This window comes from Colletotrichum truncatum, assembly GCF_014235925.2.
Source record: "Colletotrichum truncatum strain CMES1059 chromosome Unknown Contig_0005, whole genome shotgun sequence".
Taxonomy (NCBI): domain Eukaryota; kingdom Fungi; phylum Ascomycota; class Sordariomycetes; order Glomerellales; family Glomerellaceae; genus Colletotrichum; species Colletotrichum truncatum.
This window is the reverse complement of record NW_027222402.1, coordinates 3,754,535-3,767,603: the sequence shown is the minus strand read 5'-3', so window position 1 is coordinate 3,767,603 and position 13,069 is coordinate 3,754,535. Positions and strand designations below refer to the sequence as shown.

At 53.8% G+C, this 13,069-nt stretch overlaps 5 protein-coding genes across 5 annotated transcripts; 2 read left to right on the top strand and 3 right to left on the bottom strand.

Annotated features, from left to right (window-relative positions):
• Positions 1-1,200: 1,200 nt before the first annotated feature.
• CTRU02_209099 (DNA polymerase epsilon subunit 1) lies at positions 1,201-3,925 on the top strand (the record flags this gene model as incomplete). The annotated part of the gene is made up of 2 exons (XM_036725950.1): positions 1,201-2,188; positions 2,244-3,925. The coding sequence occupies 2 exons, from the start codon at positions 1,201-1,203 to the stop codon at positions 3,923-3,925; spliced, it is 2,670 nt and encodes an 889-aa protein (XP_036582143.1).
• A 28-nt stretch (positions 3,926-3,953) lies between these two features.
• On the bottom strand, positions 3,954-6,046 carry CTRU02_209098 (activating signal cointegrator 1 complex subunit 2; the record flags this gene model as incomplete). Its single annotated transcript, XM_070205206.1, has 2 exons — positions 3,954-4,803; positions 4,827-6,046. 2 exons carry the CDS (start codon positions 6,044-6,046, stop codon positions 3,954-3,956), a joined length of 2,070 nt encoding a protein of 689 aa, XP_070061281.1.
• A 545-nt stretch (positions 6,047-6,591) lies between these two features.
• CTRU02_209097 (40S ribosomal protein uS10) lies at positions 6,592-7,003 on the top strand (the record flags this gene model as incomplete). Its single annotated transcript, XM_036725952.1, has 2 exons — positions 6,592-6,854; positions 6,919-7,003. 2 exons carry the CDS (start codon positions 6,592-6,594, stop codon positions 7,001-7,003), a joined length of 348 nt encoding a protein of 115 aa, XP_036582145.1.
• Positions 7,004-7,511: 508 nt separating this feature from the next.
• CTRU02_209096 (Nucleoporin AMO1) lies at positions 7,512-9,599 on the bottom strand (the record flags this gene model as incomplete). Its single annotated transcript, XM_070205205.1, has 4 exons — positions 7,512-9,056; positions 9,107-9,308; positions 9,356-9,461; positions 9,554-9,599. 4 exons carry the CDS (start codon positions 9,597-9,599, stop codon positions 7,512-7,514), a joined length of 1,899 nt encoding a protein of 632 aa, XP_070061280.1.
• Positions 9,600-10,363: 764 nt separating this feature from the next.
• CTRU02_209095 (beta-1,6-galactanase) lies at positions 10,364-11,739 on the bottom strand (the record flags this gene model as incomplete). Its single annotated transcript, XM_070205204.1, has 3 exons — positions 10,364-11,028; positions 11,087-11,264; positions 11,317-11,739. The coding sequence occupies 3 exons, from the start codon at positions 11,737-11,739 to the stop codon at positions 10,364-10,366; spliced, it is 1,266 nt and encodes a 421-aa protein (XP_070061279.1).
• Positions 11,740-13,069: the final 1,330 nt, after the last annotated feature.

The following is a 13,069-nucleotide window of genomic DNA, read 5'->3' as shown; positions in this document are numbered from 1 at the left end:
ACGTTTTTTATTTCATCAAGCTTACTGCTTTGCAACCATCTTGGCAGTCTCGTATATTTGTGCACTTGAATAGTAACCGGATTGAGTTGAGAAGAGAAGACCAATTGAGTTGTGACCGGACAACTGAAAAGGCAATCATATTTATGATTCTCAGAATCAGGAAATACTTTAAATACCATGGAGAAAAGCTAAGCAGGTGATAATTCCGATCCAAATGAGACTGGAATAGGTAGCATACTTCGTAGCCACCTTCACGAGTGATAATCGCAGCAGTGAGCACTGGGCAATATTGTCCTGGTTCTAATGAAGGGTATCGATGCTTTAGTTCGAGGACAACCTAGACAACCCGGAAACTGAATTGAAGGATAGCCGGCCAATGTGAATGAAAGCAGGTTCACTTTCATGGTAGAGGTTACGTCCAAGATTGTTACCAACCTATTAGTGAGCTACTTGAAGCAGGCGTAACCAAAAGTAGGAAATATGCGGGATACAATTCAAATACATGAAAATAAGTAGTGTGGTCAGGCTTTGTTCGGGCTGGCTACGTATAGGCAACTACATTGAGGTGAGATTCATGTTATAAATTCAATGACTTGATGAGGTTGAGTAGAGTCTTAGCTATTTATGCCGCCCAACCAGCGAATGTAAACCGGCACTTGGTTGAATGAACGGATTACGGTAAAAGTATCGCTTCGTATTTTTTGATGGCCATGTCTTGTGTATCTTGGTGGGTGTTTATTTCAGTGGATGAAATTCAACAGTCGAACGTTGTAAGTTGAGCGAACCATGAAAGCCCTGGTTCGCCAATGTAAAGAGGTCAGCTGGAAGGATGAGAACCCCAGGAAAAAAGAGAAGGATCTACTGGAAGACAGTGTAATTTCCTACCGCACTGTCAAATATGCATGCGATCACAGCACATTGTACAGTGTCTATATTTGAGCCACAACACAGTAAGCCCATCAGGCAACCAGGCTAACCGTGCCGCACCGCCTCGGCCGCCAGGAGGCCGCTCGTCATCAACCTCCCCCCACCACTTTCAACTTCTCCCCAGGGATACACCGTTTATAATATCAGATCACTACGCTGAGCGAGTCCTCCTTCGATACGAAAACTGCACATTCGAAGCATGGCTTCGAAAGAACAGCGTTTATCCGCATAATCCTGACTTACATCTATACTTCATCCACATTACAACTCAACATGTCTCATTCCCGGCGCGGGGCGCCTCTGAATGAGCAGCGGCCATCCAAAATCCGTAAACAGACTCATCAAGGTCCCCTCTTCGCTACGGGTCCCGTCCCTCCTGGCTCTGACGCCTTCGCCTCGTTGCCGCCTTGTTGGCCGCCTGTAGATGACTCCTTCGTCGACACGCAGTTCTACAGTGGGCCGGTTATCTTCGGGGAGAATGCCTGGTCCCAAAGTCAGGGAATCAGTCAGGTAGACCAGAAATTTGCCAAATCTCTGCCGGCTGGTAACCAATTGGGACTTGACATCTTTCAGCCTGCTTCTGAGGCACCTCCGCCGGCTTTAAGCACTGTCAGTAGCGTCACATACTCTTCGCCCTCCATCATCTCCCAGCCGTCATCGGCTGGCTCTGGTCTGTCACCCACACGTACGGATATGCCATACGACTGGCCAGCCCCTAGGTCAGCGACTTGCTCTCGCGGGCCGTCCCCAACGCAGCAGACGGTGGAGCGTGCCCAGAGTCGATTTGTCTGTCTAGGCCCTCACTGTGACGAGGCGTTTGACCAAGAAAAGGACCTCAAGAGCCACTTCAAAGCGGTTCATACCCATACTTGCAACTGGGCAGATTGCGACCAACCGAGCTTCTCTTCCAAAGACGGCTTAACTTGGCATGTCAAGCTGGAACATCTCCTCATCTGCCCAGCTCCGGGCTGTACCGAGAGCTCGTTCCAGAGCAAGAGGATCCTTGAATGTCATATCAAGTGGGCACACCCTACTGCCAACGAAGCCAAGGCGAACAACTCTCAGTCAGATGCAAAGCTGATGGCACCGACTATGGCTGCTAGCAATTCGTCTCAAGGTAGCCTTGCCGGGGCAGCGTCTGCTCAAAAGGACGCCTTGGAGGACAGGGCCATCAAGCAGATCCTTTCGGTTGCAGTGTCTAAGAAGAAGTGTCGTGAACAGCTTCGCGCAGTTGTTGAGAGGAGATATAAGAAACAGAATGGTAGGTATCTCGTGGTGCCACAAAGCCTATTCAGCTACTAATCTGACTACATTAGGCCAGACACCCCGTGCCGCAGACAGTCCCAGCGATCTCTCCAGAGCAAGATGCTCCCGTCTCGTCGAAAACGCCAGCTTCCCTCTAATATGGGAACATGGTGTTCTACCGTTCCTAGTAGAGTTCATCCCGAAATGGTGCGGCCCAAACCATGTCGTCAGCGTCACTCGTGGCAAGGCCCCCGGTTCCCGTCGTGTCTGTATCATGACCAAGACAAAGCCCTCGCGAGCGCGCCGTGTCATCATTGCGGCCCACGTGAGAGATCTGCTACCCGAAACCCAACGCACTGCAATTACCTTCGCCTTTTCCACGGGCTCAGTGGACCGCCTTGTTTGGGCTCGCGGTCTGGGCAAGGACATGCCGGATGAGATCTGCATGGCCAGGAACCCATATTGCTTCAAAGACCCATGTATGGGTGACAGCATCGGAATTGCAGGCACCGACGATTTCAAAGAGAGTACTTCGACCCTCGGGCCGTGCTTGATCATTGGTGGCGGTAGCTACTGGCTTGCCAACTTCCACCCCTTTGTCGACGCATACCAGCACCTCGGAGAGATGTCTGTGGAGCACCCATCACCAGGCGACCGCGCTCGTTGTCTTGACGAACGGCACGATGCCATGGAGGAATCTGCAGACTTTGTTCTTGGGGATCTCACTGCAACATCGGGCATTGATTTGAAGACAACTCGCATTTCTCACGACCCATACTGGGAAGAATGCTGCAAAGAGCCGCCTTTGATCGTGACCGACTGGATCCTAATCGCTGCAAAAACACGCCAGGCAAATATTTTGCGCCGCTTCCCGTCCGAGACCATGCCCCTCCTCAAAGAGATCCCTGTCAAGGCCACTTCGGCCGTTGTTCCAGGCGCTCCAGTCGTTTCCACTGGCCGAACGTCAGGCCAACAACGGGGTCAGGTTTGCGAAATCCCGGCCTACGTCAGCGCAGATGAGAACGGTACGGGGAAGGCAACGAGAGAGTGGTTTATTGAGGAGCCGTCTCCTTATGACGACGAGGATGAGTGGATCCGTGGTGGTATTGGCGTCGAAGGCGACAGCGGAGCCGCTGTCGTAGATGCAGAAACCAACGCACTTGTTGGCCAGCTTTGGGGACGAAACAAGTACTTCGGACCTGGTCCACGATTAACATTCTTCACACCAGTTGGCGACTTATTCGATGACATCCAGGAGAGATGCGACCAACAAGGACGGCCTCAGCTTCCGCAATACCGAGATGAGTCTGATTGCTATCCCGTCTATCCCAGCTGTCGTCAGTGCTACGACTTGCGGACATACCTCGATAGCAGACGCAGCTCGCGCGAATCGCTACGCTCCATGATCGGACGAAACGAAAGCGACCACGGCGATCTGACGTCTATCGAAGGCACATCGGAGCTCGCGACACCGAAAGACCACCTGTTCTGGTCCCGTCACACTGGTGTCGAGGAGGTTGGCTCGTCTTTCAACAGCATCATGTCCCCAACAGCCCCACCGACCTTTGGCTTCGCACCGCAGCCGGGTACACCAGGCATCGTGGACGTCAAGAGCCCGTACGCCCTGACACTAAGTGCCGAGGATCTCTATGACGACGAAGGCTTAACGTCGGGCGCTGCCTCTGGTAAGCATGCGGCGGTGCCATTGATGCGAAGTTCAAGTCAGGGCGCCAAAAGGCAAAGATTACATTAGGTGCAGTTTCTGTTTGCGTAATGGTCTCTCAACCAGGCAGCCCTCCCGTTGCCATCTTCCTCGCTCTCTGGTCGCGGCGGTTATGGTTCGCCCTCGAGCCCTTGCTGGCTTCCTTCCTCCTCCGCGCCGCCTCTGTATCTTTGTCTCCTGTCGGGCCCGCCACGTTGCCACCTCCGCGTCCTCCACCCCTACCGCGACCGCGACCACCTCGGCCACGGCCTCCTCTACTACCACCTCTCGAAGAAGAGCTGCCGCCGTCGGCCTCGGATTCCTCGGCGCCAGAGCCAGCAGGACTGGCCCTCCATGCCGTGGACAAAAGTTCCGTCTGGGCACCAGTGAATGCGGCCGCACCACTGTACTTGGCCTCAAGCCGTCTCTTCTGTGCCGGGTTCCTCGCAAGCATCACCGCCCACCCCTCGATCGCCTCGTCCGTCATACCCGTCTCTTCCCTAAGCTTGCCTCTGGCCTGTCCTCTTCTTGTTGCCGCTTGGCGATCAAAGACAGTTGGGTCCGACTGGAACGCCTTGAAAAGCGTCTCTTCGCCGGCATCCCTCTGCCCGTCTGCCTCTTCGTTGGCTGCGTTATCCACTGTTCCGCCGACGTCGTCTGCGTCGTAGGTGTCATCACGCTCGTCATCATCCGAGTCAAACGCCGCAAGTGCAGACAAAATGGCTGCTTTGTTGGGCGCGGTGGACCTGTCCTTGAGGACATCGTCCGCCGTCTTCTCTGGTGCCTTCTTTCCGAAATGGAGCTTTGAGACGTCAAGCTCTAGTCTGTCTAATTCATCATCATCAAAAACGTTATGGCGTTGTGGGAGTTGTGGTGGCGTAGGTCTGGGTGCAATATCATGGCTGAAACGTCTCTCGATCTTGGGTGACCTGTAGTTTTGTCAGTAGCGAGCGATATGTGGGACTGGTGTATACTTGGGAATATAATTGTTGAAAAGACGTACAATTGCTCGCTGCGGTCGAGGTTGGCAAGATGTGGCGGCAATGAATCCTCGAGTAGATGCGCCGTAACAACCTCCGTGTTATCGCCGTACTCGTCAAATAGCTTTGAGACGAACCCTGATCCCAAATCAGGAAATAGATCCTGGATGAGCGCAATCTGGCTCTGCCGGTGAATGTGTAGCTCGGCCGTCACCTGGTCCTCATCCGCAACGCCCTTGCCCTTGTCGACCTTACGCTTGACGAGCCTCTTGGGCCTCATGAATCCGCCACCGGGTTTCTTGAAGCCGTCCAGCGCCGAGATGCGCGTCTTGAGAGCAGTAGACGCCGCGCCCTTCTCCTCCGCGCGCTTGAGCAGCTGCTTCAGCACCGGCGTGACCGTCACCAGCTCTGCGACAAGCGAGTCGTTCACGTTCAGCGGCCCCGTCCTGTGCGTCTCCGCCGCGGATTTAAGAGAGAACAGAACGTCTGCGAGCATTCCGAACCGTGGTGTCTCGCCCTCCGTCAGGCCAACCAGGCACAGGTACGTCGTCGCAATGAGAACCTTGCGAAGAGGCGGGTTGGTAATTTTGAATGCCGACACCAGGCCGTCGAGGAAGTCTGATCCGGCAAGAAAGAACGCCGATGCATCGGGGGAGGCGTACAGCAGGTGGTTCAAGTTTGCGAGCCTATTCTCCAGAGCTTTGAGGTCTGCCTTCATCCCTGCTTCGAGGGACTTTGTGAGGGTCTTCTTGAGCCCTGCGAGGGCGGTCTCGAAACTTGCGGAATGCAATTTCCATGCCTTTGCTAATGTCGCCGGTGCATTCTTCCGGTAGAGTTTGCTGAAGCCGCAGAGGAAATTTGGCGTCGTGAGGGACACTGGTGGTGGGGTTGATGATGTCGTGAGTAGGCGTGATGTCAATGTGAATGTTGTCCTCAACAATGCTTTGGCCTGGTGAGATGAACCTATCGTCGCAGGCGGCCCGGCTTGAGCGATTTCAGGCACAAAAGTCGAGAGAAACGTCGTTAGCGACTCATCCTTTACTGCGGCTTTCGAGAGCTGAGAATCCGGCAGGGCGAGATAGGCTTGCGAGAGTGTCGTCCAGGCCTCGATGAGGGCATCCCAGTCTTGCGGGGTGAGATGTGCCCGCCATGCCGCTGAGGGGAACGGTGCAAAGGGCGGTAGCGTCGTCATTGATGAATTTTCTTTTTTTTTTGAGCTTGCTCTCACAGGAGTCGTACGTATGTCGGTATTTTTGTCGTTAGAGGAGAGGGGGAGGAAGGGGGGAATGTGCTCTGTGAGGGAGCTACTAGAGAGGATGATTTATTGCGCATCCGAGGCCGTGAGCTTTGAGCTGCCGTTCGCCGGATGATTCATGGATTCATGGACGTCGCCGCAGACAGGCAGGTACAAACCACTGGAGCTTCGGGCGGGAGCTGACGGAAGGTGGGGCACCAGCGAGAGGTACGAAGGTACTTTGTACTTCCAGTAGAGAAGATGGGCTAATCCCGATTAGGACTAGCTCCACGCTCTCGGTAAAGCCCTACCTCAAACCCCCCACGAAAAAGTTCGCGATCGCAATTCCCACCTTTTCGCCCTCTTCAAGCTTTGAATAGCCAGCCTTCATCACTTTGCCGCAACCCAGCCGTTCGAGTCGTGAAGGACAATACTCTCCCACCAATTCCATCCCAAGACCAAATCCATCGAACTACCCGTTCAACCCCAAAAAAACCGTCAAGATGTCTTACAACAAGGACAAGGAGTTCGGCGAGGCGCCCAAGACTCACAAGATCCGCATCACCCTCTCTTCCCGCAAGGTCCAGTCCCTCGAGAAGGTCTCCGCCGAGCTCATTGAGCGCGCCAAGTCCAAGGACCTCCGCGTCTCCGGCCCCGTCCGTCTGCCCACCAAGACCCTCAAGATCACCACCCGTAAGACCCCTTGCGGTGAGGGTTCCAAGACCTGGGACTGCTACGAGATGCGCATCCACAAGCGTCTCATTGAGTAAGTTTTTTTGCTGCCTCTTGAATGTGATGGTGAGGAAGACGGAATGCTAACCGCACGACAGCCTCAACGCCCCCACCGAGATCGTCAAGCAGATCATCATCAACATCGAGGCCGGTGTCGAGGTTGAGGTCACCATTGCCGCTTAAGCGAAAGCAATCGGACCGTGCGAATTGTTGTAGGAGGGACGACGGTATGGGCTTTGGCTTTGGGAATGCCGCGCCGCTGGCCGTAACGACGCCGAAAGGTTTCGGAGCCTGACGAGCGCGGCGGGACGAGTTAGGAGGTCTAGATACCACCCAAATGAAACAATGACCCCCATTTAAATACCGTTGCTATTTTTCGTGAATGTCATTGAACAATTGTGACGATATATAGACACTTGACAGTAGAGCATATGGAAGCTGCTACGAAATGATGTCGTAATGGAACCTGCAGAAATATTTTAGCTGTAAAGAGAGAGAAATGAATCCAAAAAAATGGTTGAATATTTTGCGCTTATACATTCAGCGCGGTCACCACCATTATTTACCAAACCCCCAACGAACTGCCCCCCGTCCCCTCCCTCCCCTTTTGACTTGTCCTGTTGATATAACGCCATGCAATGCCGATTCCTTTACAAAAGTTACAAGACGGGATAGTCTATTCCCCGAGCCCTTATATATCCCAGAGACAAAACTCTCTCTTTGGCGGCAATTCAGGCATCCCGCCCTCAAACTTGCCTGTTTGCATAAAAGCCTGCCATTGCTGCTTCGACTTGTCATCGTACGCTTCGTCCGGCAGCTCCGTGTCCTTGTAGTAATTAGGTGGGCCGTTGGGAAACCATATCCTCGTCCACGATCCGTTGAATGCCCGAATTCCAGGTACATCGCCCTGGTAGGTCACGGGTTTACCCTTCCACGACGATAATCGCCCGTCCATGCCCTTGGTGCTGTAGCTAGACACCGGCGGGTGCTGCTTTGAGCTACCGGGGGGGTAGGGACTGCCTCCGGGCGCTGCGGCTGCTTGAGCAGCTGGCGCAGCGGGTTGGCCGCCAAAGGGATTCGCGGGTGCTGCTGCTGCCCCTGTTCCGCCTAAGCCACCCGCAGTACCAAAGGGCGATGGTTTATTCTGTCCGAATGGGTTGGCGGCAGCTTGAGGCTGAGCTGGCTGACCAAAAGCACCAGTAGGCTGGACATCCATCGAAGCGTCGCTCGACTGGGCAGCTGGTTGGCTACCAAACGGATTGCTCGCAGCCGCTTGGGGCTGAGCAGGCTGTCCGAAAGGATTAGACGCAGCTGGTTGAGAAGGTTGTCCAAATGGGGTTGATGATGCAGCCTGCGATGGCTGGCCAAAGGGGCTTGGGTTTGCTTGTGCTGGCGCACCAAAGGGACTCGGATTCTGGGCTGCTTGTCCAAACGGACTAGGGTTGGCATTGTTGTTCTGCGCCGTTTGACCGAACGGGCTGGCATTGCTGGCCGCTCCTCCGGCACTGGCAAACGGACTCGGCCCGCTCGCAGCAGCGCCGCCGAAAGGACTAGGCTTCTGGCCCAGAGCGCTCGCCTGACCAAATGCGCTGGTTGTGCCACTGGGTTGTGATGGCTGTCCAAAAGCAGGCGTTCCGAAAGGGTTGGGCTTCTGGCCAAGCGCCGATGCTTGGCCGAAGGCCGATGTACCTCCTCCCAACTGACTGGCCTGACCAAACGCGGATGAAGGTTGCGATGGCTGGCCAAATGCCGAAGTCTGGTTTTGCGCCTGGCTGCCGAATGCTGAAGTCGGTTGAGAAGCCTGACCAAACGCCGGTGTCGATGACGGCTGCCCAAAGGCTGATGTAGGCTGCGATGTCTGTCCAAAAGAGGGTGTGCCGAAGGGATTCGGCTTTTGCCCTAGGGAAGAGGCTTGTCCAAAGGCACTGCCAGTTGATGAGGGCCCGCTGCCAAAGGCTGATGTTGTCTGGTTGCCGCCAGAGAACGGATTCGCTGTCGCGCCAGAAGACGCGTTGGATGAGAAAGGGTTCTGTTGGCCGAGAGAAGAAGTCGCCCGCCTTCCAACGGCGAACTCTCCTGTCGTACCTCCAGGCAAAGTACCCTGCTTGCAAATGTCGATTCGATTGGGGTGTTTCTGCTCGGCGGAGATGATGAACTGGATCGCACCGTCCAGGTTTCCAACCGCCGCCGTCATCTGCTGCTGAGCCTGCTGGTACAGCTCTTGAGCTTGGTTAAGCTATGCTTTGTCAGTCAACTGTCGCCCTGACTTGACGGTTTCTATCCTACCGCTTGCTGAGGGTTTCCGGACGCTGTCGCGATGACGTGATGAAGCCTCATCTCTTCAAAGCTCTGTTCGCGCATCGGTCCGCCAAACAGCTGTTCCGGGGCGTCCCTCCCTGGCCCGTACGCAGACAAGATCCATTGTGGTTGCTCGGAGGTCAGATCCTTTTCGATAGTCTCTTTTGACAAGAGGTATGGCGCCGCTGCACACGTGTGAGTACTTTTTGCCGTAATCAAGGCATCATCGTGATGCACGAACCGTCGTTTCCACCACCGCGGTTGAATCCTCCTCCAGAGTTTGCGCCAAAGGCAGCGAATCGGTTGTTCGACTGGCCTCTCGGATGTTCGAACCGGCAGCTGTCTGTAATCGCTCCCGTCAGCATGCAATCCAACGCAGTCCGATTGGCGCTTTAAGACATCCGATGGATGGGAGCGCTGCTCTGCTAGACATACTTCCAAACTTGCAGGTCCCCTGCTCATAGAACTTGCAGACCACCATCTTGAATATCAATAACTAGTTCGCTGCGCTGGTAGTCGCACTGCTGCAGCAACTAGATCATTTCGCGGGGATCAAGGCTCTGGCTGGTTTGTCAAATTGACCGACAATGGCGATCAAGCTATAGGTATGACGATGGCGCGCAGTTGGGCGTCGAAAGAATTGTTTTCAGCCTTTCGCAGCCTTGCTTGCTCTGGTCTCTAGCGCGCATCGGCGGGCCAATCAGATCTTTACAGTGCATAGTACAGTGTATAATAAGAAAGCACTGTCCGCTTACACCTTCCTCCCCCAATTCACTTTGGCGATCTTCAGTCAACAAACAAACATCACTTAGCATTGTCTCTTTGGCACTTTTAAATACCTCTTTGAAACTCTCTTTCTATTGAATCTATTTATTCCCCCTGTCTCACTCCCAAATTTCATCAATTGGTATTTCCAGTTTGAACCAAGATAGTTCTTGTCGATATCTTTTCAGCGGGCTAAAATCCGTGACTTTTTTCCCCATTGCTCTTCAATTATTCTTTCAGCAAGATGTTTTTGAATGATTATGAATTTACATTGCTTTTAAACAAACTTCTTGTACTCAAAAGTTTGTTTCCATTTACTTCCTTAAACCACTCCTTCAATAGTCTTGCTTTCAAGGCTTCAACTAATCGTTACTAGGCAAGCGTTGCAATCGTCAGTGCAGTAGCACATATCAAAGTTTTTTTCATTCATCAATGATTCATTTAATTTGTTTCTATTAACAGAGACCCTTCTGGGCTCGCTTAAGCAAGCGTGCCAGCAACCATGGGCTTGAGCTGTTGCTCAATGTACTCGTTGTTTCTCCAGTCCGACCAGTCAACGTTGAACAGACCCCAGGCCTCGTCAAAGTTCTGAGTTCCCTGGCGGGTGTAGTAGCTTCCAACCACAACCCAGATGAACCAACTGGCCTTGTACTCGGGGAGGTATTCAGCCAAGCACGACGCGTATGTGTTCTTCCAGGTGGCATCGTTCATGTTGAAGCCAAACTCAGTCAGCGCGACGGGGAAGACGTTGACCGTAGCCGGGTCGCTCGCGTTCGCGGCCTGGAAACCCCTGTTGTACAAGTTGTACTTCAAAGAGCTGCAGCTGCCGATGCTGCCCTCGTAGTTGTGGATCTCGAGGACGAGCTTGTTGGTGTATCCCTCAAAGTCGGCTAGGTTGAACGTCTCATTGCCGGGAGTCAGGGCGGTGCCGCGGAAGACGGGCGCGACCGTGGTGTCGTAGTTCAGTCCCGACAGGTAGATGAGCACGTCCGGGTTCGCGGCGTTGACGGCGTTGGTGCCCTGCTGGATGTACTTGTACCAGTCTTGCCAGTGGTACGAGGCGGCGACGAGCTCGGGGTTGTCGGTAGCCTGGCGGAGCTCGTTACGGAGGGACATGGCGACGAGGGCGGTCCATTTCTTGCCCTGTAAAGGAATGCCAAGTCAGCATCTCAACACACAAAATATCAAACAACAGCAAGTTACTTACGTGCTCGGCCATGTAGGCCAGTCCACGCACCCAGTTGGCGGCATCGAATTCACGATCGCCCCACCAAGTGTTACCGTCGTTTCCGGAGCAGCACCACTTGCCCTTGGACATGTGGTTGTCGAGAAGGATGTAGATCTCCTGCTTGGCGCACTCTTCGGCAATGGCATCATAGACCTGCTCCTGTCAGTTTTGCCCAAAGACAGAACCACGTCTAGCGTATACTAACCTGAAGACGAGTCGTCTCCTCGGTGAAGGAAGGGTTCTTGGCCAACACCTGCGCAAGCACTGCGGTACCGTTGGTCTCGCCGAGTCCATTGACGAATGCCGTCTTGAGGTCAATGTCCTTGCCATCGTTGGCGTAGATCTGGTCGACCAGCTCAATGGCAAAAGTCAAACGGATGGCGTTCATGCCCAGGCTCTTGATTCTGGACACGACACCTTCAACAGAAAGGTACTGCAGACCTTCGGGTACCATGACCTCGCCATGGCCGGGCCAGTTGGTTCCGGCAAAGACGACGTTGTTGCCAGAGGCATCCTGCGCCCAGCCGCCGTTGGTGACGAGAGGGCCGTTAGGCCAGCTCTGCCTTGTGTTGTGGGGGAGAGCGGCGCAGAGGCCAGCGAGGCCTAGGAGGGAGCTTAGGAACTTCATTATGTCGAGCCCAAGACTGGATAAAGATACGTCCAGGAGGTTGTCGCGACAAACAGGACAAATGGTACCATCCGGCGGTTTCCCCAGCTTTTATACCACTTCCTATACTGCGCTACCTCGTCTACAACTCTCCCGCTTCACAAGCTAGGAGCGGGACCTGTAGTTCCCGTCGGGAGCCGACGCTGACATCACGAGCATTGGCGCAGCTGTTCCCCTCCGGACCAGATTCCCTGATCGAACGGGCGCCAATGTTCATGACTAGCTGGCGACCATGGTTCGCAACTCGCAGCGGGGTATCTCTCGGGGGTCCCTCAGGCCATTGCCTAGAAAACGACGAACGACAACCCTCGGGGGTAGCTTCTCCCGAGCTCACACAAGTACCCGGGCTGCCGAGAGTTGCTGCTAGCATAGCAACGTCGAGGTGGTCTCCTGCATCAGACAAAGTCTGCCAGGAACAGGGCAATAAGATCGACCTATCGTTCGCCCCGCCCCCGCATTGCTTGTCAAATCTGCCGATGATGTCCTAGACTTTCCTCCCCACACTGGCCTCCTTCTCCGCAACGGACAGAGCTCCCCAAATCGGCTTTCTCGAGTGATCACAAGATGGTGTTGTGAGTAAGGTTGCAACGGAGTGGAGCGCAGCGGCTATGAGAACGGCTCCGTGATCCCCGCGATGACGCACCCCTCCTCATTGAAAAAAAAAAAAAAAAAAAAAAAAAAAACTACATACACACACATCAGTGACAGCCCCCCAAAAAGAGAAGAAGCTAAAGAACGTTTAGCTCATGCGGGCAACAACGGGGCTTGTGCCTGACAGGGGTGTTGTCCTCTGCCGATCAAGAGCCGAAAGTAGCAGTTGGAGAGTTTGGGGGAACAAGTGAATGGGAGCATCTGAATGGTGCGCAAGTTCGGACGGACAAATTCTCACGAGGTTTTTCATTTCACGATCCACTTTGTTCCCCCTCAAACTTGGCTCACAGTTCTCTTGGCTTATTTGATTTTTTTTATTTTCGTTTTTCTCAGTTCCGTCAGACTTGCCGCTGTCATGTGCCAAAAAAAAGAAAAATACGCAAATTCATGATCCGTTGCCTGTCAATGACGAAAGGCTTCATGCACCTCAGAATACGTAAACTCCAGGGCTCCCAAAACCAGCACCCGCGCAGCATTAGTCCAATCTTGTCCGAGAAGAATGTCCTGACCAAAAAATGTGTCATGACCAAAGACACAATGAACCCCTTCGGGGACTATTTTCTTCAATCGCCGACCACATCAATAGAAACATCGAACCCCTCCCTCCCTCTCTCGGTACCCGAATTCGTCTCCTTGGCAT